The sequence below is a fragment of the Equus caballus genome, chromosome 8 (assembly GCF_041296265.1).
Source record: "Equus caballus isolate H_3958 breed thoroughbred chromosome 8, TB-T2T, whole genome shotgun sequence".
In the NCBI taxonomy this organism is placed as follows: Eukaryota; Metazoa; Chordata; class Mammalia; order Perissodactyla; family Equidae; genus Equus; species Equus caballus.
This window is the reverse complement of record NC_091691.1, coordinates 60958815-60986673: the sequence shown is the minus strand read 5'-3', so window position 1 is coordinate 60986673 and position 27859 is coordinate 60958815. Positions and strand designations below refer to the sequence as shown.

Here is a 27859-nt window from a genome sequence, read left to right as displayed (position 1 = left end):
GAACCAATGCATACTTTGATTAAAGTTTGCTTTTATGAACCTTTGAAAACTTTTCATATGATTCCTTTACTCAGCAGACAGTCAGTCATTGTATCAGTTAGGAATTAGGTTTGCTTGTAAGACTGCAGGAAATACATGAGGCTCATGTTCTTATACAGAAGAAGTCTAGAAGTTGGATATCTGTTGCTTTTATAGAGAAAGTCTTCAGTGCTTTCCATCTTCTGCTCTCTCATGTAGTTTCCATAGTCTAAGATGGCTGCTGGGGCTCCAGTCTTTGTATTTGTACTTGGATCAGTAAGATGGAGGAAAGGAAGAGGAAAGAAGAACAAATAGAGTTCCCTCTTTAAGGGAACTTCCTGGAAGTCTCACATAGTATTTCTACTTACATCTCATTGGCCAGAACTTAGTCCTAAGGACACTGGGAATTAGAGTCTTTAAGCTGGCCTCCCTGGTGCTCTGAATGAAATTGGGGTTCTGTGACCTAGGGAGGAACAGAAAATGGAGTTTGAGCAGACAGCTGTGAGGCGCTACCATGTTCACTTATATTGCACAGTTAGTATAGTTAGTGTACTTAATCAGACATTGGAGATACAATATTAAGGAAAACGTCCTCCCTTTATATGAGGCTCTCTAGGCTTTGGGAGAGATGGAAACATAGTTATTTATAATGCACTTGTTTATTTCTGCACAGACTTATACAAATATAATTTGTCAAAAAGGAGATAATGGCCCATAATATGTACAAAGAGCTAATTGAACTCCAGGGGAGAATTGATTAACATGTACTGGCTTATTTAAAATTTAACAGATTAGACCTTAAAAGTTCTCGTCACAAGAAAAAACATCTGTAACTATGTGAGGTAATGGATGTTAATTAAACTTGTGGTCATCATTTCACAACCTCTACAAATATCAAATCATTATGTTGTACACCTTAATCTAATATAATGTTATATGTCAATAAAAACACAGTTTACGAAAAAATAAAATTTAACGCTTAATGGCAAATAGGTGGTGATATTTATAAGTACATTTGATTTCAAAAAGAGGACTTCACCCCTGTTCCTGGATTTCTGAAGCATCAAATGTAAATAGATATGTATAATATTTTTGTAAAGAAATCACATAGTCTTGTAATCAAATGGTGCCTTGCCTTGTAGCCATGGAATCAGTCAAATTAAGAAAACAAGATGTATTCAGTGAATAGTTACCAAAGCAGACGATAAGGGTCATGCAGCCTTAGAGCTGGTAGCTTTGTTAGAAATAACCCAGCACACTTCCTTATTTGATGGATACGCAGGCTGAGGCCCTTAGATGCTGCCAGATCGACCCGGCAAGCCAGTGCAGACCAGAACTCTCTTTGAGTTTCTGTTTTTTAAAAAATTAATTAATTGATTAATTTTATTTTTGAGAAAGATTAGCTCTGAGCTAACATCTGCCAGTCCTCCTCTTTTTGCTGAGGAAGACTGGCCCCGAGCTAACATCTGTGCCCATCTTCCTCTACTTTATATGTGGGACGCTTGCCACAGCATGGCTTGCCAAGCGGTGCCATGTCTGCACCTGGGATCCAAACCGGCGAACCCCAGGCCGCTGAAGCAGAACATGTGCGCTTAACCGCTGTCCCACCGGGCCGGCCCCTGTTGAGTTTCTATTACCCATTTTAGGCTGCCCTTTTGCAGGAAGAAAAAACCCTTGAGAGGTCTCCTTTGGACCCATCCTCCTTTTCCCTGAAGTGATAAGGTCCAGTGTAGAGCTGAGAAAGGGACCTGTCCAGAAGTTTTCATGCTGTTTTCCTTTTCTTTGGGTGTGGCTCTGGAAGGGAGGAAGAAGGCAGGGGGGTCAGAACTCTTTGTGTTCTCATTCATTCATTAGATGAAATAGTGTCTGCATTTTACGGCAGCTGTGGTGGATCAGTCTTAAATGCATCTATCATGCATTACCTTTAAGACTGCTCCTGATTTTGAAAGCAGTGGTTCTACTTATGGACCTAACCACTTCTGCAGGAATAATGATTTTGTGGGTTTATTACAGTATGGTCTCCAAAAGCTTAAATCATTCTTGGCTATATTAGCAGTTCTGAAGTGTTCGTTTGCAGTAAGCTCCTATCATGTTGTAGGTACTTTATTAGATGCTAGAAATCAAAGGCAATTTGATTTTAATTAAAAGAAGTTTTCAGACTAATGTCGGGGGAATTGATAGACTTACATACATAATACATTGGGGTGATGTAAACACCCCTGGACACAGCCCTCAAGGAGTGCAGAGGCACTTCTGTAAGTCTGGTAATGGGTTGAGGTCCTTATAATCATTTACAATGGCATGGCCAAGAATAACACTTTTAGCTTCAAAACTTTGTATTTAAAGGAAGTGAATATATTCATTTTGCATGTCTTTAAGGTTAAAAAAATTTTTTTTTTAATTTGATTCTTTAAAAACTGATAAAAGTGATCCATAGGTTCTTTGGTGAAAGATTAGTCATTCTAACACTGAAATGAAAAGCGAAACAATCCTCTGGCCCTCCTGTTGCCACCAGCCTCCCCGAGGGGAGCTATGTTCACAGTTTGTTTTGCAGAGATGTCTAGAGAGCTGCAAATCTGGGAGTTGGATGTGGATTTATAGAATCATAGTGTGTGGCTAAGAGAAGGAGCCCAGGGATTATCAGTATATTGTGCAGAGTAAGAAAATACTCTCAAAGTTAACTACATGACATTAAGAAATTACTTTAGGATTGTCTGAGAAAGTTGATATTTATCTGCCTTAGGGTTGTAAGAAAATGAATCTTTGGAACACATCAAGGCAGTAGACTCCCAGGAACAACCTTATTTAACTTCTATTTTCAACTCCTACAAATGGATAGTATGTAGTAGATGCTTTGCTAGCATAATAGGAGTCCTCGTAAAAGGAGAAAATTTTTTTGAATATAACCTTAAATTTGACATAGATGTGTATGTGTGTGTGTGTGTGTGTGTGTGTATATATTTTTTTTTTTTTGGTGAGGAAGATTGGCCATGAGCTAACATCTATTGCCAGTCTTCCTCTTTTTGCTTGAGGAAGATTGTTGCTGAGCTAATATATCTGCCAATATTCTTCTATTTTTTGTATGAGGGATGCTGCCCCAGCATGGTCTGACAAGCAGTGTGTACGTCCGGCCCAGGATCTGAAGCCATGAACCCCTGAACTGCTGAAGCAGAGTGCACGAATTTAACCACTACACCACTGGGCTGGCCCCTAGATATATTTTTTAAAAGCATCTTAAGGAAGGAATCAGAACTTTATTGGACTCCCTTATGCTTATTTATGTTTAATATCTTTAAATCTTTCAGATACAAGTGGTGAGATACAGACTCTGGGATACCAGAGGAGTTTCTGTGGTCTTGGTCTGTCCCTGGGCATACAAAACAATTAATGTCCACTGAATGCCCCTCCCCTTTCGCTTGGAGGATTTTCCTTGTCAGACTCTTTGCCGGGTTCCTCTGGAGAAAGGCAATGGGGAAGATTCTCTCACTGGAGCTTTCCCACTTGCTGGTGGAATAGGCCTTAGCAGTTGTACCGTCATTGGTGCCTATTGATCCTGTTGGGGTTTTCCGGCAACATGATAAACCTTAAAACCTTACTGATGCCCTGCCAAATTCATAACTGGGGTTTCTGTGCAGTCCTTTGGAATTAGACCTTCTTCTCCGACCTTCTCCTCCAACTTCTTTCACTTTCTTGGTTCCAGATCCGCGTAAACCTCCACTTAGCAGCCTCTGCAGGGCCCCTTCCAGTAGGTGGGCCTGGAGGTGGGTTGAGTCTCTTTGGTCTGAAGTGCTGTCCTGGCTCCCAGGCTGCATCCTCGTCAACTTTATTTTGACGAGGAGTGAATATTTATGTTAGACAAAGCTGTACAGGGGAGGTGTTTCGTTTTCTTTGGCTCTTCTCACATACTGCATCTTCAGATTCCAGGATTCTGCCATTTTTCCACGGTGAGAGAGTTTAACTTTTACAGTTCAATCAGGTATATAAATTTGACCTTCAGCCTTTTGCTTGCTGGTCACTGGCACACAAGCCTCTCTTTTAAGTCCTATGCTTGTTCTCCTTTTTCTTATCTCTTTTTACGCAGGCCGGTCCAGATAGGAAATCTCTCATCAGAGCAGATTACTGAAGATTGAAAGAATATCTTCACATTTTCCTAGTGTCTGCTAGAGCTTCATTTTCTGTGGGTTCGTGGTTTGTGATCTAGTTGACAGACCGTGGTTTGATCAGCTGTTTCCGTCTTTCATCTCTACTCACTGTCTGTTGGTCTCATTCTCTTAGATCAGCTTCCTCTTACATAGCAGGAAACTGGCGGGTCATGGTTTTCAGATTTGCATCTCAGAACTTTGTTGTAGAAAGGCACTGAAATTTCATCTCCTTGGTTCTGTGTTCAAAGATCCTAAGACTCTGACTGACCCATATTGGATCAGGTGCTCGTCTCTAACCTAATCACTCATAGCTGCTTATTCATGGTATCGAATATGTGTGTGGGCCAGGGAGTGTTCTAAGCAGTTTATACATTTATCTTACTGAAATCTGAAAATGGCAACATGAGCTAGGCACAGAGGAGAAACGATGTTGTCTTGCCCTATACCACAGAGCTAGTGCCTGTTGGAGCAATGATTTGAACTCAGCGTTTGACTTTGGTGCACTAAGCCAGTGCCCTCTATGCTGTGTAACTTACTGAATCTGAAGATAATGGACCTAATGTAATAATAGCTCCAGGGCTCCCCAGGGACTGCAGCCCACAGGTTGCAAATGATTAGTTTAAAGATTTAAAATGACTATTACAGAAGTAAGTTGAGTGGGTAAATCCCTAAGTGTGGTGAGAAAACATTGCTCCCACCCCTTTGTGGATGCTGGAAGCAGTGTGCTGTGGCTGTGTGGTCGTCCAGAACCCCCTTGGCTGTTTGACGGTGGAGAGGATTTCCTCATGTCCTTTCACACCCTCTTTCGATCTGGCTCAGCTCGGGAAGGGATGGGAGCAGGTGTTCTCATATGGTCGCAAACGGGCCTGCTCTGTATGTGTGCACGAATCAGGCCATGCTGCTCTCTCGACTTGTCCCAGGGGTCTCTTGGGACATCAAGCCGAAAGATCCCTCCCAGCAACGGCGAAGGGTGAATGGGAGGGTAGCCACAGCAGCTGTATTTTCTTTTCTCTAGGTTTTTATATATACTTGCATTTAAGTACTGCTGTAGGTTGCATATTGTAGGTCTTCTCACAATGACAGTGACATATTTCATACTAGGAGCAAAGCAAAAGGCAAGTTTTTGGTTGTAACTTTTTTTTTCCTCTCTCTCTATCTTAGATTATCCTGAAGGCAATAATTCAAGTGATTATCTTGTTCAAACAACAACATATCTTCCGGAAAACTTCACATACTCACCATATCTCCCCTGCCCAGAAAAACTGCCTTACATGAGTAAGTGCCATCTGATTTTGACTTAACTGTTTGCTTGTATCATAATAAAATAATAAAAGTCACATGGTTTGAACCCACCATGCTCAAATCATTACTGTGGGTGTTTATAATGTTTATATTATGTAGCATGTTATTTGACTTTCTTTTTCCCCTTGGCAAAGCATTTTCTTGGAGGGGGAGGAGGATTGAGAAGCTGAAGAGAAAGCTTATCCCTTACCCAGAAGTATCTCTATTGTGAGTTTGCTCTGTATTCTTACAGGTGATTTTTAAATTATTTTTTACATAGATAGATGGGTGGGTAAGTAGAAAATCATAATGTTTCAAAGGTTTTAAGAATTGATACAAATGGTCTTAAAATTACATTTCATTCTATAACTTACCTTCTTTACTTAATTTTTTGAGAAGTATGCATGTTGGTACATATGGATCTATTTATTTCCCTTTTCTTTTGTATAGTACATCTTTGAATAAATGTACCACATTTCATTTACCTTTTTCGCTGCTGATGGAAATTTATGTTGTTTCCTCTTTTTTGCTATCACAAAGCAGTGCTGTAAGGAGCAATAGTCCAGATTTCTCTGTGAATATGTGCTTGGGGTTCATACCCAGAAGTGGAATAGCTGGTTAGGCTGGCTTGATTGTGCACCAAAGCAGCTGTACCAATTTCTATCCCAACAGCAAAGCATGAATGTACCACTCTGATATCGGAGGATTTTTAAATTTTTGCTCATCTGGTAGATAAAATAATGGTGTCTCGTTTCTGTTTTCACTTTCCTCGTTACTAGTGGGTTTGAGTGACTTTTCATGTCTTTATGAGTGGTTTTCAGTTTTCTCTCCTGTGACTTGCTCAGTCAGTCATGTGCTTTATCAGTTCCTTATTAGTTAATTAGGTTTTTGTATTGATCAGTGGGAGTTCTCTATAAATGTTCTGGCAGTGATCTGTTGTCTGCTGTACATGTTGTAACATCTTTTCACAGTCCCTGGCCTGTCTTTTCATTTTGTTTATGGAGTCTTTATTTTACAGCAGTTTAAAATTATGATGTCTCCAAGTGTATCTATCACTGTATATTAAAGGTTTCTGCTTTTTTTGTCTTAAGAAAGCTTTCCTTACCCCAGGGTCATACAAATACTCTCTTTTATTTTCTTCTACTAATTTTACAATTTTAACTTGTGTGTAATAGGAGGTAGGGATCAAGATATTACATTTTGACTGTTTGGGCTATATGTGGCTATTTTGACTATTTTTTTTCTTTGTATGTTCCCCCTGCCCTTCAATTTTAAGCAAAGTTTGTACATATAAGTTTGTATTTTGATTTTTATATTATTAAAAATTTAAATAAACATCTTTTTAATTGCTTGTTCATCCTTGTGTTCTGATGTCCTCAGTATCTCAGTAGGCTTTTTATGTCTTTACCTGAGTTTTCTTTATTGAGGAAATTAGCCTTTGCCTGTGATATTTGTAGGATTTTTTTTTCAGTTTGTTGTTGATAGGTAATTATGTATCTACAATAAAAAGAAAGATTCGCCTTTTAACATCATCTAAAGCCATGGTTCTCAAACTTTGCGGAGCATCAGAATCACCTGGATGATCTTGTAAAGTGGAGTGCTGAGCCCGACCCTCTGAGTTTCAGAGTCAGTAGGTCTGGAGTGGGGTCTGAGAATTTTCATTTCTAGCAGGTTCCCAGGTGCTGTTGATGCTGATTATCCTTGGGCCACACTTTGAGACCCACTGATTAGAGTAGTGGGCCTCATTCCTAGCTGCACAGTTGCCTGGGAGCTTTTATAATTCTTAGGCCCAGCCCCTAAGTTTCTGATTTCATTGATCTGACATGGGGCCTGGGTATTGCTATTTAAAAAAAAAATTCTTGGTTGATTCTAAGTTTCCTGTCTCCTTTCTGATCCATAATGGAGAATGAAGCTAGGATCTTTGTAGCTTTGTCTTTGTCATTACTTTGTTATTGCATCCTTAGTTTTCTAAAATTGAATGTTTTTGTCTGTGCAGTACTGAAACCACTGAGTAATGGTCTGTTGAAATAGTGATTACAATAATTTCATTTTCATAATTTGCATACTCAGGGATTTATAGTTTTAGGAAGTCTCTCTGTTCTTGTTTTAGTTGCCATTTTCTTAATTAGTGCTTTATGAGTACTAATTAAACTCTGTTAAAAAGCATCTGCCTGCCAGGCCTTCCTGCTAGCACACCCCTCCTCCGGTCCCACAACTCGTGGTGCTTAGTGGTTGTGTCCTGGTCGCTACTCACGGCCTTCTCATTGAACATCTTGGTGCTACTGTTCCATCTCTCTGCCTGCCTCCTTCTACAGGAGAGGATCACACTCATTTGGCCAGCTGCCTTTTCACAGAAGGCCTCCTTGTGGACTGCCAGCTTTGGGTGCAACACCAATCCCTTGTCCAGTTAGCTGTGGCCAGAGTGACGGGGTTATTTGCTAGAAAATATGGCCACATACACACAACTCCTTAGAAAGGGGCCATGGGTATAGCCAACACAATGAGGCTTCTGCCAACAGGGCCTTGCATGAGCCAACCAGGAGAAGCCCCTTCACTAGTTGTGTGACCTTTGCAAAGTGGAGCCTCAGTTTACCTATCTGTGCAATCTAGGATTATAATATCAATTTCAGAGTGTTGTGAGGATAAAATGAAGCACAGTGCTTGAAACTTGATAGATGTGAATTTGACATTCCCTCTCCTTCTCCTCATTTCTTGAATGGTGTAGCCAGGCTTTACCATGATCAAGGGAATGAGAAACCTAGGAGAAATGTGTAGGGTTAAGGAGTTTTGTACTTAGCTATGCATCCTTAATTTTTTTTTAACAGGATTATTTCCCATCGATGATAGAGAATAGCATAATAAAATACCTAAGTGTAAAATTTTATTATAATGTCATACAAAATAATTGAATATGATACCTCCCCAAGTAATAGTTAAAGAAAGTCTGTGTAGTACTTAGCTGAAAACCATTCAAGTATGAATGATACTTAATTTTCCTGTAATCACCAAAAGTGAAGTTAAGGCTTAAAATTGGTGTGTGTGATTATCTAACTGTAACTTCTGTTTGATTTTTCTCTAGTGTAGCAGTGAGACTGCTGGCACTGGATTACCACAGAGAGAAAGTTTGAGCTTTTCCAAATGCAATACAGATAAGATTGATGGCATGAATTTCAGCAGTATTTTCTATTCAGTCGATTACGCTCTGAAATCTGTTTTAATGTGTGTTATTTATACAATATCAGTAAATATTTCTTTGTTACTGTTTACAGATTCTCCAGAGGGCAAATCTACTTTCAGCTTTATTAAATTTACATGAGACTCTCCATGCTAACAAAGTAAAATAGAAATTTCACCTTATCTAGAGCTAAAAGGTACAAAATGCTTGGCATGGATGTTTTGATTTTCCTGGATGAGGTAGAGATAGAAAATGTCAGTTGTGCACTTTGCATTAAAATGAAGAAGACTTATCCCTAGCTTTCCTGTCTTTTAATTCTTATTCGAGTAGAACACATTTGCAGTGACTTTTATGCGTTCTGTCCTTATCATGTGTGGAATAGTTCCCTTGATGGTTAGAACTTGATAGTTCTGCAGTTGCTAGCCTTATGTACATAACAGAAACTACAAGGACTTTTTAAAGATGAGTTTAAATAATTCAAATGAAAATCGGCAAAGAGGGAAAAGATAAGCAAATCAATTTCGTAAGAGCTCAAATAAGGCTTAATGTGACAAACCATCATGCCTGTATTTATTGAGAAAAGAGAGATGGGAGCCATTTTAGAGTAAATAAGCAGTTGTGGAGCAGTGGCTGCATGTGCGGCGGGCCCTTGTTGTTCTTAGAGGCAGACAGAGCAGACACAAAGCTGAGTGTGATCCCGTGTCTGCCCACCAAAGCAGGTAGCACAGTCGGAGAAGGGCATTGGGCTAACTGCTTACAAAAGGGTGATTATGGGATGAAAGGGAGACTTCAGAGAGAGGGGACATTGAAACTGTGTCCTGCAAGATAGTTCAGTAGGTACGTGAGGGGAACAGCTTCAGAGCATGAAAGGCTCTGTATTGATGGGAATGAAGAGTGACCCTCTGTGTTGTGGGGCATGTGGGAAATGAGGCTGGATAGGGAGGTGAAGGGCCTTGTGTAGAGGACTAGTCAATCTTTGGACTGTGTGGGTGCCATGAATCTCTAGGCTTCCATGAGATGAGCTTCAGAGGGAGCAGAGCCCCTGAGCTTGTAGGCAACAGGTTGATTTATGGCCATGTGTCTCTCTCTCTAAGATGAGGGTGCAGTTTTCCAAGAGTCTAGGGGCAAAAAAGGGTAAAACAACAAAAAACCAAAAATACTGCTTTAGAGGACATAATACTCATCTGCTTTAGGCAGATGAATGATGTGATAAGGATGGTATTTCAGAAAGGTCATTCTGATAAGAAGTTGAAAAATGGATGACAATGGGGAAGTACCAGAATCTGGGAGTGCAGGGGTCCAAGAGAAATGACAAGGGCATGTGCTGAGGCTGTGGCATTGGAGAGAGGTGGAGGCACCAAAGAGAAGCTGTTGGGGTGCTGTTAGCTAGATGTGGTGACCAACTGAGAGATCTGGATTAATTTCCAGGCTTCTGGCTTAATCACCATTAAGTGAAACAAGTAATGCAGGATAAACTCTCATTTGGAGAATGGGGAAGTTAATGGGTTCAGTATTGGGTCTGTTTTGTTGAAAGCTCAGGAGAGTTAATTTGGGGTTTGAATTTCATCAGAAAGATCTGGGCTGGAAATAAGAGGAAGTGAGACTAGAAGAAGTCTAAGAGTGTGTTTGTGGAGCATCAGCACTTACGGGGCGAGGGGGTGTCAGTAGAAGATGGTGTCTCAGAGGCCAAGAAGGAGCCAGTGTTCTATCTTGTCACATACCTCAAAGAAAGCAGGTAGAATCATGAACTGTGAAAGGTCATTGAATTTGGGACATAGAAAAAATAATGGGACCACAGCCAGCACAATTTCAGTAGAGTGAGTGGTAGGGTAAGAAGCAATATACTGTCCTGAGAAGTGACTCAGAAGTGTCTAAAAACTAGTTGGTATAAAAAAAAAAGTTTGATGGAAAAGGGAAGGAGAATGGGGGTAAGGAATCTGTGGAAGAGGTGGGGTTAAGGAAAGAACTCTTTAGGAAGAGAGGAACTTGAGTGAGTTTTAGGTACTACTGAAAGAAACTGGAGAGAGGAGAGATGGGAAGTGTAAGGCAGCAGAAGGGAAGTGTCCATGGAGCCAGATTCTGGAGAAAGTGAGAGGAAACAAATAAATGCTCAGGTTCAAGAATTAGCCTTGGAAAATAGTAGGAACACCTCTTGCCCTGAGGCAAGAGTGTAGTTCATCTGGAGGTGAGGTGGAGAAAGTGAGTGTGGTTCATTTGGAGATGAGGTGGAGAAAGTTCTGGGGGTTCATGCCTGTTGCTTCTCTGTTCCTGATAAAGTAGGAGGCTACAGACATCTGAGGGGGCGGCCAAGAAGGACCGAGTAACTTGATAGGGAGGAGTAAATATTGAAGAAGTTATTGTAGAGAATGAAAAGTGGAGTCAACTAATCATAAATTAAAAGGTGACTAGCCGATTAGCCCAGAGAGTCCTCATTCCATCCCCTGGGAGTCTAAATGCACAATAATGTGACACTTGTTTTTTTGAAAGCTTACTATGTTTGAGGCAATATATTAGGGACTGTCACCTAAATGGTGGCATTTAACCTATGTGCTTATGTGATTTTCATTAGTGGTATTTATTGGGTGGAGAATTCAAGCGTGGAAATTTGTTGATCAGGTGTGGCAGGTCAGGAAGGGAAGGGAAATAAGAGTGTTTCTGAGGGTATAGGTGTGTCTTAGTCTGTTTGGGCTGCTAAAACAAAAATACCATACACTAGATGGCTTAAACAAGAAATATTTATTTCTCACAGTTCTGGAGGCTGGAAGTCTAAGGTCAAGCTGCCGGCAGATTCGGCATCTGGTGAGGGCCTGATTCCTTGTTCACAGATGGTCATCATCTTGCTGTGTCCCCCACATGGTGGAAGTGGTGAGGGATCTCTCTGGGATCTCTTTTATAAGGGCACTAATCCAATTTATTAGGGCTTCATTCTTGTGACCTAATCAGTTCCCAAAGGCCCCACCTCCTAATATCATCACACTGGGGGTTAGGATTTCAACATAGGTATTTTGGGGATGAGGGGACAAACATTCCATTGCAATGTGCTATGATTGGGTGAAACTTACGGAGCTGTGTTTTTCTAAGTCTGGCTCAGGGATGACCTATACCACACACAGCTGGGATGCTGCTTAAAAATGCAGGACTCTAAGACAAACCCCAGACCTATAAAGAAAGTCAGATTTCTTGATTGCAAACTGGAGAATAGAACTTGATTTGGTTTAAGAGGAAAAGGAATCCATGAAGGATAACAGTCAGCCCTCAGAAAACCTGGGTGACTACAGAGTTAGGTTCAGAGGCTGAGCAGCCAAAGCTAAGTCCAGAACTCTCCTGCTGCCCCTTGGCAGAGATTGCAGCTCCCACCACTGGTGCTCAGATCTGGAGACAAGAGGTCCTACTCCTGTTGCCACTGAAGCTGGAAGCTTCTGTTACCACTTTTACTGAAAGATAGTTTTTTGCAGTTCCCATGTCCTCATCTTGTTCACTTCTGCTTCAAAGTCTCCTGCAGGTGTATTTGGTCACGTGACTGCTCCTAACTGCTAGAGAGGTTGGGAGAGTTGGTTCTAGCTTCTTCCTCTGGGGGACAGTACTCAATGGTAGGCTGTTCAAGCATCTGAAATGTGTTCAGATAAAACTAGGTGGCCACACGCATGACCCATGGGCATCTACTGACAGAGAAGCTTTGGGAGTGGGGTCAGTGACCTCCGTTCTAGACAGGCCTGCCTGGTGATTCTTAGCCACACCACCAAAATTAGCAAACTGCTTTATTAGGAGACCAGATAGACAGGAAAAATGGAGATATAGCGGGGAGAACTCTAAGCCAGAACTGACTGGCTTTCAACTCTGACGCTGCCAGTCGGTTCTAGGTGACACTGATGCTCAGGGTGTGGATACAGAGCTGGGTACAAAAGGATGATGTACAGAGAGAGGAGGGCACCTATCAGTGGACATGGCTGTATATTGGAAGGTGGTGTGGCTAAAAGTCATAAACCTCAAAGGAGGTAAATTTATGAAAGAAGGAATTAGATGATTTTTTGTGAGGTATAGGTCTGAGTCTGCAGAATACCTTCTTTTATGCCTGGCTCTAAGATTATAGATCTAGGAAAGTGAGCAAGCACTTAGCAGAGTTTGAAAGAAGACTATTGGTTCACTTACGATGAGGAGCAGGGGTGGTATTCTAGAAAAAAATTAAGGTACAGGATTTGGAAATTTCTGGGCAATTGAATGGTTCCAGAAAACACATATGAAAAGGCGGGAGGAATATATTACATTACATACCATATTTTCTCGACAAGACACATCATTAATTTTATAATGGCTTTTTGGGAACAAGAAAGAAGCAGTACATTAAAGGCACACATTGTAGGGTATGTCCCTATGTCAGAATGCTAAAATGTGAATGAATATGTCTCAGAATTGACGAAATAGAGAAATAGTGGTTGTGGGATTATGACTTTAAAGCAGGTTGTCAGCTTATCAATAGTCAGAGACTAGGAAAACAATTTGGAAGAATGTGATCATGGATATGAGGCCTCCAGGGGAAGACCAAAGGTTCACTGGATGGATTATAAGGCAAAACTGGAAACAGACAGCAAAAACTGTTAAATAGAGGTTCCAGTTAGTCATTCAGAGTCATTCAGCAAGAGAGAACCGTAAGCAAGGGAGGAAAATGGGTGTTAAGAACTGTGTATTGTGGCCAAGATTAGGAGACAAGAACTTGGGCTGTCCCAGGGGGTTTATTTTGGGTCATCTCCATCTGGGACGGCTTTTGCACAAATGTCTTAAAGGCATTTTAGCACCTAATGGAGCCAAGGAGTGGAAATGCAGGGAGGAAGGAAGCGGAGAGAGAGGAGACAGGATTGGACATGGCCAGCTTTGCCATTCCTGCTCATTCATTGGTCATCCATCCTGTGGCCAGGTATTGCACTTGGCTTGGGGGTGTGTCACTAAAAACCACCCTATCTATGTTTAGAATACTCAGATTTGGTCATTTCAAGAATAGTTGAGTAAGAAATTATTTGTATAAGCAGAGGTTACAAAATTGCAGAAGTCAAGAAGCTGAAGTAAAGCATTGCAAATCAGCGGTTTCTCTTGTTGGCTTCAAAGGGAGCACTGGGTGACTGGGGCAAGATGACTCATGTAACCTGAGCTGTACTCGGGCGACAGCCCAGTGGTTGGGAGAGGGAACATGCCATCTTATGGTAAAAATCATCTTCTGACTTTGGAGAGGAATTCACCCAAAGGGATATTTCTAGAGCAAATTCAGGCCTTTCTCTGATACTTTCCTCAGATCTTTGGGCTGTGCACATTTGAAACCTTGAGAGTAAAACAGTAAAAAAAACCAAAGTGTCCAAAATTAGGCTTTAGATACCAAAAAATAGAAGTAGACCCCAAACTGAGTGAAGTAGTCATTTAAAGCTGTTGATTTATGGAAAAAAACAACTCCCTGGCTAGAGATAATATGCCTTAAATTTTACTTAAAATATAAGAAAAAATGTGAATATTTATTTTAAGAATTATATTTTAATAGAAAAAAAGATATCCTAAGTTACGTCGTGTGACACGTTACAGTCCACACTACCTTGAGTATATGGTTTGGGCCCGCGCTTACCTAACGGACCCCAGGCCCGTTTAGGTCCTGCTTCCCAAAGTGGGAGGCATTGTTGTGTGTTGTGCAAATTCAGCATTAGGAAATTACAGTAAATATCCTATCTAACCAGTGGTGCAGCTAAGTTATTGTCACACGGGTCAGAAGTAGTTTTGCACCCAGGCTTTGTTGCCAAGACTGATGAGTACCTTACAATTGACCCTCATTCTTCCACTTTACCCTCTAGCTGGGTGGCATCTCCCCTCTCTTTAGACACTTAGCTCTCCCACTCTTTCCTTTCTAACCCCAGGCCCACCTTCCAAAGAGTGAAAGTCAGGATTTGATAAATTACATTGTTGACATTTGTGTGGTGATTGATTACACTGCTGGGTAAACGGGTTTCAGCCAATACATCTATTTTTTCCACCTTTTAATCACTGATTGGGGAAATAGAGCACGTGTTCTCACTGGGAAAAGAAAAAAATCTCTGATGTAGCGCAGGTGCAGAGTGAAGACTGGCAGGTCTGCAGGGCTCTGGGTCCTTGCTCTTCAGTTGCCCTTGAAATGTCAGCCGGCGAAGTAAAGGGGGCTGGCCTAGCTGACTGCTTACTTCTGGATGAAGTAAGATGCAGCCAGGCTGTATCCCCTTCTGGCTTTAGTGCACTGGAATGCTTTCTTGAGTGAAACCCAAAGGGGACACGCCATATGTAAAGGAGATGAAAGTAGCCTTAGTGGGTGCAACAGGGGGAAGCCATCCTCCCTCTCCCAACCACAAGCTCACCTTGAGAGAGTCTTTCTACTGAGCACAGTTTGGAAACCACACCTCCACTAGTTCATCTGCTCAGTGCCTCTTCCTGGCCGCTCTCTGTAAGAAGCCCTTTTCTCCTCCCCTCCCGTGCACAGGCTCTTCTCCCCAGCATCACCCCTCCCTCCCCCACCCCCACTAACTCGTGTTTATTCTTCCTCCTGTCTCTGATCATACTTTTACTGTTCCCAGTGGTGGCAGTGCCTGTCTTGGATGCCTGTCCCACCCCTCCTCCCCTCCACTCCCCTAAAAAAGTAGTGGTGTTGCTCTTACTCCTAGCATGACAACCTCATGGCACTGGGTCACCTTTAGCCTTCAGCCAGCAAGTTATTAGGATTTCAGAACAAAGAGCAGTAAGCCCGCAGGAGAGCTGCTCAGGGACTATGAGGAATGTGGGTGGGGGGCAGCCAGGAGGGAGGTGACCTTCGGGGGCTTCAGGCCTCAGGGGGAGTCATGATGGACCTGGAGGCCCTGTCCATTGAGGAGAAAGATACAGCGCCTGCCTCTTAATTTGCCAGCACATGTGTGCTGGAGATGAAAATTAAACTGCAAATGATGCTGGAGAAAACTGCTGACAATAGTGATGGTTACCGCTGTTGAAGCAATAAAGCTGGAAAAAAGGCAAAAAAATGGTTTAACAGTGCATCAAGAATACCGACTTTAGTTACTTATATGAACTGCTTATTATTTATCCTAATTACTATCATTTTAGCAGTCTTGCATGCCATTAAATGCATCAGGTTTATTTGAATTTTATTTGATTACAGTGCTAGACTGTGTTTTTGTCAGCTGAGTCATGATAGTCTGTGCTTGGGTTGACTGATCAGTCTTACATTTGACCTGCTCTTTCTTCACAAGTTCATTGGTTACTCTTTCTTTCAGGTAAATCTGACCTTTCTAAGATTAACTGCTTTGCATATCTTGTCACACTACAGAGTGGGTATTTGGTTATAAAATCCCGAAAACATTGACAGTGGAATAGGCAGACATCAGAAGATTGCAGGTTTTTTTCCCCAGCTTACTCTGTGAAACATAGGCATTTGCATTTTAAAATACTTCTTTCTAGCATGCCTCAGTGCCTCGTGGAAGCCGCTGATGTTCCTGCCTGGTTAGGATGAAGAGGGATGGGAAGTGAGGCGACTGTGGAAGGCTTATAGAATATAGAATAGCAGGAGAGGAAGGGGCCTCCCTTGAGAAGAACTGAATGTTTTATATGTGAAATCAAGGCTACTGAAGCCTAGAAAACTTAAAATGGAAGCCTCAACATTTGTTGGTTTCTATTTTATGAGATGAGGAGGTTAGAAAGAAGAAGTTAGTTCTGTTAGGGGTTTTTTTGTATGTGAAGAAGATTGGCCCTGAGCTAACATCTGTTGCCAATCTTCCTCTTTTTGCTCGAGGAAGATTGTTGCTGAGCTAACATCTGTGCCAGTCTTACTCTGTTTTATGTGGGATGCCACCACAGTGTGGCCTGATGAGCAGTCGAGGTCTGCACCTGGGATCTGAAACTGTGAACCCCGGGCCGCTAAAGTGAAGCATGTGAACTTAACCACTACACCACCAGGCTGGCCCCTACTCCTGTTAGTTTTTAGTTCTGTTTTTTATTGAGTTAATGAAAATGATCTTCCATCCAAGTTTCATTCCAACTTGTATACATTAGAAAAACTAATAGTAAAGACATCTCCAGTAATACCATACACTTGTTAATTTGGAGAGTGAGTAGCTAGTAGACCGTGAACATCTTCGAAGTCCACGGTTTTTCAGTTTTTCATATCAAGGGGATACGTGATAGGTGCTCAAAATAGATTGCTTGAATTGTGTTTACAACTTTTCTCTCTTAAGAAATGTCAATAATAGATGACATTTATTAAGCCTGCTGGCACGTACTCGATCCTTCACACGTGCTGTTTTGTCTGATGGATACAACCATGTTGGGAGGCTGGCATTGCCATCTTCTTTTACAGATGAGGAAACTGAGGCACAGAGAAGTTAATTTCCCCAATAGACAGAAGCTACGATTCAGCTCCCAGTCTGCTGCATTAACTCTTTTGTACTGTGCTGTCATGTCCCCCATGTTGACTATGTTGAAATTAAAAATAGTTTTAAGATACTTGAATAGTTATTAAATTGCAATGATGTGCTAAGTTATAATGACGTGCAAACATTTCCCAAAGAATATTAAAATATTCAGTATATTACTCAAAAGCAAGAGGCTTAAAAAATTTGATTTTCTTTGATTTACCAAAGGTAATAGGGTGACCATATAATTTTATCATCCAAACTGAAACTGAAAGGAGGTGATCTTAATGATTATGTGGTGACAACAGAAATAAATCACACTGTCCTAAGTTATGCCATCATCCTACTGATTATCTGTCTTCATCTTTGAGGCAAAAAATTTTAAAACAATTCTTCATGTTTTTGACTTTCTAGGAGGATTTCTTAATGTCAATGTAAGTGAAGTCAGTTTTGATGAAATTCATCAACTTTTCTCCAAGGATTTAGATATTGAGCCAGGAGGTCACTGGAGACCTAAAGACTGTAAACCCAGATGGAAGGTGAGGTAAATTTTTTCATAAATAATGTGACTATTCATAGCATTTGAGGAAAAGTGTGCTTGATTCAGAATATATAGTGAAATACCTTTTAAGTCTTGATCAATTTAAGACATCAGAATTTTTGTATTTAATGGATGGGTATTCACAGTTCACATGTGATTTAATAGTGTCGCTTTTAAAGACTGCAACTGAACCTCTGTGTATACAAAATATATGTTCATGTGTTCAGTCTCTTAGAAATCCTGGTAATAAACACCTCTCTTGAGACTGGCTTGGAAAACAGATTTTTGTTCTGTTCTGTTCTGTTTGGACAACAGGCTGTGATCTCTGCCTCCTGTAGCTGTCCCTGATGATTACTGACCCCTGCGGGCATAGATAGCCCCACCGAGTCCTGGACCCAGGAGGACTCATGGGGAGGGTATTAATATCCTGATTTCCAGTTGAGTCTGGCATTGGGGTTTTCAAGCTCTGTTCCTCAGAGTGTCGAATTCTAAAGGAGGCCGCTCAGAGGTCACCAGGACACAAAAAGGAGGACTTTGGACCCTTTACCTCTGTTTTAGAAAGCAGAGCACAAGCTTTTTATCTTTGCGATATGTCAGAATTCTACTTAATGTTTTGTTTGAGAAACTGTAAGGGAGTGAGCCTGCCTCCCCTGCTTAAAAATAATTGAAAACCATAGTGTAGACCAGACTCGATCTCAATACTGTGAAATTGGTTCATAGTGCATATTCGTGTAATGTTGTTATGTTTGAGTAGGAAATAGCATTTATATAATCAAGTGAAAACTACACATGATGAAATCAAATGTTGTGTCCTAAAGGATTGTGACATCCTTAATCTGGGAATCATTTTCAATTTCTCTTTTAAAGTATTGGTATTCTGCTAAAATATTTATCTTTTGGTATAAAAAAAAATCGTTTCTGGGAAGTAGAGTCTTACGCTCTTAAACTTATGATAAAAGCACTCGGAGTTAATTGGCCTTGAACTCTGTGTGTTTGGGGGTGTGTATTATTTATATCTGTATCCCTAACACAGACCTGTTATTTTGTATGAGATAAGCCCTAAACCCAGTTTTGTTGAATTGAGTTTATGAGACTAATAAATACCTTTTGGGCCTTGTTACAAATTATTAAATAAATGTTTGGGTTTTTTGCCTCAGACAAGTTGTAAAGCTGCTGAAATGGATTCCAGTATAAATTTTGGGAAAACATTCCGTTTTACAGTTGTCTTATGCTATTTCCCAGAGCAGATTCGTTTAATAAAATGAATCTCTTCATGTTTCATGATTGATTTTCCTCACATTTGTATATAAAATATGGCCCAATTTATGTAATTCCACTTTTAAAAAATATCCTGGGCGAGTAAATTATTTTTCTTACTTGGATTGTGAGTATATTTGTTGAATGCTAAAGGAAGAAAAAGCATACTCAATCGCAAGGCTGTGGGGTAGCATGGAGGTTGGTCCTTAGATGTGTGTTCGTTTAGAGTAGTGTGAACCCCTCGGGTGTGCTCTGTTGGTGTTACTGATAGAATAATTTGGGATCAGAAAAATAAAGTATTCTTGTCCTTTCTGCAGTTATCTGTATCAGATGTTGGACTTTACCTTTTATGGTTTGTTTTCTTCTGCTCTTTTTCTAGGCGAGAGGTATATCGCACATAAGTAGTTGCTACTTAGAAATTTTAGTACACCATAAACTCCATGTGGATCAGTAGGTAACGGTATTGAAAGTGGAGTTCCCTGGAGCAGGCTAATTCAGGAATCTAAAAATTAGCTTATTTTATTTAGGAACTATATGGTAATGCTGCTCTTATTTCAATCTTGCACAGACCCTTCTCAGATTGCCATCTCTAGTTCTGAGCTGTGCAGCTAAAGGTATGAGAGGAGATTTGGAGATCGTTCAGGGTTGACCTGTAATTGCTGTATTTAATTAAATGACCTCTCTCCCCCTGCCTGTTTATATTCTAATCTTCTAATCTTGGAACAGAGAGAGGGTAAAGAAGAAATAACTAGGTTTATGTTCAATGTCTGCTACCAATTTGATTCTTAATATTTGAGGTTCTTTTACTTTTTTAAAAAAAGCCATCAATTAAGTAAGTTGATGACCAATTAATTGGAACTGAGATCTTCTAAAACAAATGATTTTAGCAATTCCTAGGTATTTCTGAACCCTGCAGGTTCTAGTGGAAGATTCAGCATAGGTTGCATGCCTTATAGAGACAAACTTATTTCTAAAAGAAAGAGAAGATGGACATGTTTACCTGTGACATTGCTTTTCCATTCAGGGTTCAAGTGGAGGTCTAAACAACTTTGATCTAAAACCTAAATAAAGGCTTAAAGAACCAGGCAGCTGCTTGATGCTCTTATCTACTCAGGCCTAGAGTTCCATTTCTAGTCTAAGGTTCTTCAAAGATGAGTCTTAGCCACCTGTTTCGGAACTACCTGGGGTGTTTGGAAAAATGAAGATTCTTGAACTCAGTCCTCAGATATTCTGATTCTATTGGTGGGAAGGGACAAGAACCTGAATTTCTTGTACAGTGCCTCCCATTTGAGAAGCTCCTATAGGCACTAGAAATGATGAGGGGGAGGAAGATGGAACTGAAAACGCCTTTGGAGAATGAGAGCTTGGTAGCTTCTACTTTGTTCTGTCTTAGTGGCAGATAGCTAGTGCACCCTTAATGTGGCAAGTCTGAAGCCATGTCATTTAGGGACACTGGAGCTGGTGGTGTGCTTGAAGTTTGAAAGTAGGACTCAAACTTGATGGGGGAAATTTATGTGGTAAACATTTTTCTTGCTTATCTCCTCATGGTGAGTATAGGAGAAAATAAGCAAGGAATAAAAATAGGTGCATAAATTCAGGAAGATTAGTAGTTTTAAAGGGGGAACAAACTGAATGGGATAATTTTGCTTGAGCAACAGCTAGTGAGGAAAGATTCATGAAGATGAAGTGTTTTTTGAAAGATAATGACCAGATGTTCTCTGTCTGCTAGAGATACATTAACAGGAGAGTGGTTCAAACAGCAAATTAGGTCACATATAAGAAAGACTGTCCTGAAACAAAGGCTATTAAATCTCGAAATAAATTATCACAGGACGCTGAGATCTTTTTCTCGACAATAAGTTGCAAACTTGAGAGTGTCGTTCCACAGCCACATGAAAGGATGTGCCAAATGAAATTTTAAGATTCTGTTTCGCCTTATTTTAATGAAAACTTTGCTTTAGGCATATCATTCAAAATCTTTGATAATTGTCTCATTAAAATGTGGACACATTTGCTATTAAAATGGCAGTTTAGCTTATTTGAAATTGCCATGACACTGGTAATTTCTTTCTCTTATAACATTCTCAGTTTCCTTATAAGATTAAAAAACCCCAACTCTTAATATTTTAAATGCTTCATGGAAGAAATTGCCATAATAGGGGCTATGACTTTGCCTTTGTTTACTCTTATATGTTCAACTCATCATTCAGCCTCATTGTACAGTTGTGCATCCCTTAACGATGGGGATGCATTCTGAGAAATGCATCATTAGGCGATTTCATCGTTGTGTGAACAACATAGAGTGTACTTACACAGATCTAGATGATGTGGCCTATATACCTAGCTTTGTGGTACTATTTTGTGGGACCATTGTTGTATGTTGTTGACTGAAACATTGATGTGGCACATGACTATTTAATTAATATGAATTGTCTTTAATATGGACTCTGCAGCTATTTAATACTTCTTCCCTTAAATATCTTTAATTCTCCTTAACTGCTTTTATAGCCCATTTACATTATGTCACAGGTGGCCTACGTGTGGCCAAATTCAAAACCAGGAAGGACAAGCTCTACCCTTAGTTTGCTAGAAGTCATCCCACTGATAGACTTTAGATAAGGTCAGGATCTGTACTCACCATCGAAGTCCTTTCTCTCCTTTTACTTCTCATAGCAGTTTCCTATCCTAAGAGTAAATGTAAGGGTCCCTGAACTGCTTTGGGAGTTGTATTGGTTTGGGAATTGCTTTAATACAGCAATAGTTGATACTGAGGCCCATCAGCAAGTCCCTGATCAGTAGGAAGAGTCTAGCACTAACAGTGGCCATCGTGTGGGGGTATGGAAGGGACTTTTAGATGTGGGTTCAGCAGTGCTCTGGCAGCCCCGTGGTCCTCAGGTTCATAAGCCAAGAGACACCTTATGGGGCAAACCAAAAGGTAATAGGATCCAAAGTGGGGCTGGCAGGAGCACCAGAACTTTTTTAGTTCCGCTCACTTACCAAATGTAAAATAATGTAAGCATGAAAATATCAGCCTCGTAGCAGCCATACTCTCTTTATTTTTCTGTTATCCCATCAACATCAAGGGAAAGTTAGTGGTGGAGTTTCTAGTTGGATTTCTTTGATTTTACTAAATCATCTTTGTTCTCTTTTTAAATAAAACTATTTTAATAATTTAAAATTTTCTCTCTTTATGATCCTGTTAATGTAAAATACACAGGTAAATATTACTATTTTCTGTTAACTATATCTAGTGTCATGTCCTGATCTTACAAGTAGGGTTGGTTCTAAACCTATGCACCATCAATTATTTGCATTTATTCACTCATTAGTAAAATTTATTTGGTATAGGTGAAATTTTAATAAATCCTAGATTTAATGTTCTACGTAATTTTCTGTTATAATAGATTGTATTTAAAAATCCCGAATATAGAATGACACAGATATTTTAATTAGATATATTTTGACTGTTAATGTTCTTTGAAAATCTAATGATTTTGAATGTATAATCTGTAGAAAACTTGTTTTAATTTCAATTTTTATTATAAAAGTCACAATTTTAATAAAGCCAGCTTACCTCAGAAATTGCCAAGAAAAGTAATGTTTAGAAAGCTTTTTAAGTTTTTCAGGGGCAAACTCTGAATTGTATGGTGACTTAGCTTGTGTGACAGAGTTTGGATCCAGGAAATAGAGGATTTGAGTAATTGATAATTGATAATTATTTATTGTCAATTGGTAATTATTTATCCCCATATTATTTTAACACATTTTGTATAGATGGGTGTTTTTTAGTCTTGATTTTGAGAGTCCCAATAAATGTTTTTTTCCTATTAGAAGAAAGATTGACCTGAGAAACCATTTTAATTTCCATATGTGTTTTTTTCTTTTATTTGGATCAGGTAAAAATAAATTTCTTTGATTTATAAAGGACAAAGTTCTCTGTTTCATGTGTTACTTACATGATCTTTTTTGTTCAACTTAACGTTTTAACATAATTTCATTATCAATTTTATTTTAAACTGAGCATTATCCTACCACTCAAACATATTTTAATGTAGCAAAATTTTAACAAAAATTTAATTGTGTATTTTGATTAAATGAAAAATACTATATTAGTATAATTATAAAACTTCATGTATGTTCCATGATATTTTTGTTATATTTCTTAAAAATATCTCTAGGCCAGGTAAGCTGTGTGTAGGATAATCAATATTTAAGTGGAATCTCTTTTAAGTTCAATTTAAACACCGTAAAGTTATTATGATCTAATTTAAAACCTTGAAGTTACTCTTGACATGTCCTTCTCTCTCACCACTCATATCCCATCCGTAAACAAATTCTGTTAATTTTACCTCTTAAAAGTTTCAAAAATCCGTGTCTCTGTCTCCTCCTCCACCCTCATCTCAGTTCAAGCTACTATTGCCTCTTGTCTCGACTGTTGAATTAGTTTACTAACCAGCTCTCTGAGTTCATTTTTGGTTTTCTACAATCTACTCTCCATAGTAGTCTTTGCCATCACCAAATCTGATTTTATCGCTCTTTTAAAATCTTTCAGTGGCTTCCCATAGTGTTCATAGGATAAAGACCACAATTCTTAGAATGACCCTCAGAGCGCATTTATATCTCCCAGGTTCACAAGACCATAAGTGGCGTGAAGGCAAGGGCCATATCTGTTTTTGCTTACAGTTGTATCTCTGGTGAGAAAATTCATAAGGGTGTGACTTTAAAACCATCAGAAATTGTTAAGCATCAGTTTTCGTCTTTACATCTAGGGCTTGCTGCTGTATTATTTACATACGTGACTATTTTGTTTTAAAGGTGGCAGTTCTCATTCCTTTCCGTAATCGCCATGAACATCTTCCAATTTTTTTCTTGCACCTGATCCCAATGCTCCAGAAACAGCGGCTGGAATTTGCCTTTTATGTCATTGAACAGGTGAGAACAATTTTCCAAAATGGTCACTAAGTGCAACTTAATAAACTCTTAGATACGATTTGATCAAAAGATTTGTTAAAAAATGCTTAGCTTAAGGTTCATCAGGTAACTCAAATCTTTGGTTTTATGTTTAGGTAAAATAACATTTTGGATTGAGCCTGTCAGTGCATACAGTAGTGCCTCTTCATCCAAGGTTTCACTTTCTGCAGTTTCAGTTACCCACGGTCAACCGCGGTCCGAAAATATTAAATGCAAAATTCCAGAAATAAACAATTGATAAGTTTTAAATTGCATGCTGTTCTGAGTAGCATGATGAAATCTTATACCATCTCAGTTATCAGATTGACTGTCACAGTATCGCAATGCTTGTGTTCAGGTCACCCTGATTTACTTAATAATGGCCCCAAAGTGCAAGAGTAGTGATGCTGGCAATCGGATATAAAGAGAAGCTGTAAAGTGCTTCCTTTAAGTGAGAAGGTAAAAGTGCTCCACTTAAGAAAACAATCGTATGCTTGGGTTGCTAAAATCTACAGTAACTTTTATTACAGTATATTCTTATAATTGTTCTGTATTATTATTTAGTTTTGCTAATCCCTTACTGTGTCTAAGTTATAAATTAAACTCTATTGTAGGTGTGTATGTGTAGGACAAAACACAATGTATATAGAGTTTGGTACTATCCTTGGTTTCTGGCATCCACTGGGGGTCTTGGAACACATCACTTGTGGGTAAGGGGGGACTACTGTATAATACATTTTGTTAATCCATTTATCAGTTGGTGTGTTCCTATCATTTTTAATCATCTTGTGTCTTACTTAAGTGAAATATTTTTCTCTAATTATTCTTCATATTATCAGCTAATTTTTTCTCTGTAAATATTTTTCTCATCTCAGTATTTCATATACACAATTTCTTTCAGTCTTATTTGAACCCTTTGGAGATGTTTTCCATACTTCTGGTTTTTCCCCACTGTCATTACCTAGTTTTACATTTAAGACGTCATCTTTAATTTCTTTCTTGGTCTTTTCTCCACCCTACCTCCCAAACACTAGGACACTTGCTGAATTTTATGACTGATTTCTACTTCTTTTCTTTGTTTTTGAGGAAGATTATCCCTGAGCTAACATCTACCACCAATCCTCCTCTTTTTGCTGAGGAAGATTGGCCTCCACTGATTTCTATAGAGCATTTCTAAAATGATGCATTTTGATCATGTTTCAAATACATTGTTATTTGGATGCTTTTGGGGTGTGTGTGTGTGTTTGTTTGGTGAGGAAGATTGTTGCTGAGCTAACATCTGTGCCAGTCTTCCCCTGTTTTATGTGGGACACCTGCCATAGCATGGAGTGATGAGTGGTGCTAGGTCCACGCCTGGGATCTGAACCTGCAAACCCCAGGCTGCCAAAGCGAGCATTAACTTATCCACTTTTGGTTAAGTTTTGGATACTTTTGGTTTTGATTTTTGATGACCTCATTTTATCCTGATTGTTCCTTCTTTTTACTTACACTAAACCTGACTAAAAATGTATTTCCTTATTTATCAGTAGACAGAAAGTGACCTAGTTTATATTATTAGATGTTTCCGTTGTGGTTTTTTTTGGTAGAAAATAGTGAAATTTTGTTCCTAAGATTGTTATATTTAGTATATTTTCCCAGTTCCTTTGTGGCTTATTCTAGATCTGCTTTTTATTTTATTTTATTATAACTTCTCATTCTTAACTTTTTGCCCCTATTTTTCCCCCTGGAAATACTTAGTATTTAATATAACTTCTTTGTATGTAAATCGCTCTTTTAAGCTTTGTTCCCTGTGCATATAATGATGTATATAGTGCATATGTACTTTTTACTGTAACAACCTATAGTGTGAAAATTGACTTTTTAAAAAAAATTTGAGTTCATGATAGTTTACATCCTTGTGAAATTTCAGTTGTACATTATTTCTTGTCTGTCACCACATAGGTGCTCCCCTTCACTCCCTGTGCCCATCCCCCACCCCCCGTCCCCTGGTAACTCCTGAGCTGTTTTCTTTGTCCATGTGTTTGTTTATATTCCACATGTAAGTGAAATCACATGGTGTTTGTCTTTCTCAGTCTGTCTTATTTCACTAAGCATCCTTCCCTCCAGCTCCGTCCATGTTGTTGCAAATAGGATGATTTTGTCTTTTTTTATGGCTGAGGAGTATTCCATCGTATGTATGTATACCACATCTTCTTTATCCAATGATTAGTCTATGGGCACTTGGATTGTGTCCATGTCTTGGCTATTGTGAATAGTTCTGCAATGAACATAGGGGTACGTATGTTACTTTGGATTGTTGATTTCAAGTTGTTTGGGTAGATACCAATAGTGGGATAGCGGGGTCATATGGTAGTTCTACTTTTAGTTTTTTGAGGAATCTCCATGCTGTTTTCTATAGTGGCTGCACCAGTTTGCATTCCCACAAACAGTGTATGAGGGTTCCCGTCTCTCTACACCCTCTCTGACATTTGTTATTTTTAATCTTAGTGATTATAGCCATTTTAACAGGCATAAGGTAGTATCTTAGTGTAGTTTTGATTTGCATTTCCCTGATGATTTGTGATGTTGAACATCTTTTCATGTGTTTATTGGCCATCTGTATATCTTCTTTGGAAAAATGTCTGTTCATAGCCTCTGCCCATTTTTTGATCGGGCTGTTTGTTTTTTTGTTGTTCAGTTGTGTGAGTTCCTTATATATTATGGAGATTAACCCCTTATTGGATATATGATTTGCAAAAATTTTCTCCCAATTGGTGGGTTGTCTTTTTGTTTTGATCCTAGTTTCTTTTGCCTTGCAGAAGCTCATTGGTTTGATGAAGTCCCACTTATTTATTTTTTCTTTTGTTTCCCTTGTCTGAGAAGACATGGTATTCGAAAAAATCCTTTTAAGTTTGATGTCAAAGAGTGTACTACCTCTGTTATCTTGCAGGAGTTTTATGGTTTCAGGACTTATTTTCAAGTCTTTGATCCACTTTGAGTTTATTTTTGAGTATGGCATAAGATAACGGTCTATTTTCATTCCTTTGCGTGCAGCTGTCCAGTTTTCCCAACACCGTTTATTGAAGAAACTGTCTTCATTGTATGTTCTTGGTACTTTTGTCGAAGATTAGCTGTCCGTATATGTGCTGTTTTATTTCTGGGCTTTCAGTTCTCCATTGATCTATGTGTCTGTTTTTGCAGCAGTACCATTCCGTTTTGTTCACTATGGCCTTGTAGTACATTTTGAAGTCAGGGATTGTGATGCCTCCAGCTTTGTTCTTTTTTGCTCAGGATTGCTTTAGCAATTCGGGGTCTTTGGTTGCCCCATATGAATCTTAGGATTCTTCGTTCTGTTTCCGTGAAGAATGTCATTGGGATTCTGGTTGGGATTGCATTGAATCTGTAGATTGCTTTGGGGAGTATGGACATTTTAACTATGTTTATTCTTCCTATCCATGTGCATGGAATCTGTTTCCAGCTCTTTATGTCATTATCTATTTCTTTCAGTAATGTCTTATAGTTTTCATTGTGCAAGTCCTTCACCTCCTCAGTTAAATTTATTCCTAGGTACTTAATTTTGTTGCGATTGTAAATAGAATTGTATTAAGTTCTCTTTCTGTAAGTTTGTTATTAGAGTACAGAAATGCAACTGATTTTTGTAAGTTGATTTTGTATCCCACCACTTTACTGTAGTTGTTAATTATTTCTAATAGTTTTCCAATGGATTCTTTAGGGTTTTCTATATATAAGATCATGTCATCTGCAAACAGCGAGTTTCACTTCTTCCCTCCCTGTTTGGATTCCTTTTATTCCTTTCTCTTGCCTAATTGCTCTGGCCAAAACCTCCAGTACTACGTTGAATAAGAGTGGTGATAGTGGACACCCTTGTCTTGTCCCTGTTCTCAGAGGGCTGTTGTTCAGTTTTTCCCCATTGAGTATGATGTTGGCTGTGAGTTTGTCTTATATGGCCTTTATTATGTTGAGGTAATTTCCTTCTATCCCCATTTTGTTGAATTTTTATCATAAATGGCTATTGGATATTGTAAAATGCTTTCTCTGCATCTATTGAGATAATCATGTGGTTTTTATTCCTGATTTTGTTAATGTGATGTAT

The 27859-nt window shown here is 39.2% G+C and overlaps 1 protein-coding gene across 3 annotated transcripts in view; it reads left to right on the top strand.

Moving 5' to 3' along the window:
* Positions 1–27859, top strand: part of B4GALT6 (beta-1,4-galactosyltransferase 6) — a 79545-nt gene that overhangs the window by 27579 nt on the left and 24107 nt on the right. For all 3 annotated transcript variants that reach the window (XM_005612819.4, XM_070220857.1, XM_001495247.6), the window contains exons 3-5: positions 5322–5435; positions 17433–17557; positions 23632–23748. In XM_005612819.4, the coding sequence (XP_005612876.2) occupies positions 5322–5435; positions 17433–17557; positions 23632–23748 (356 nt within the window). The remainder of the gene's footprint in view (positions 1–5321; positions 5436–17432; positions 17558–23631; positions 23749–27859) is intronic.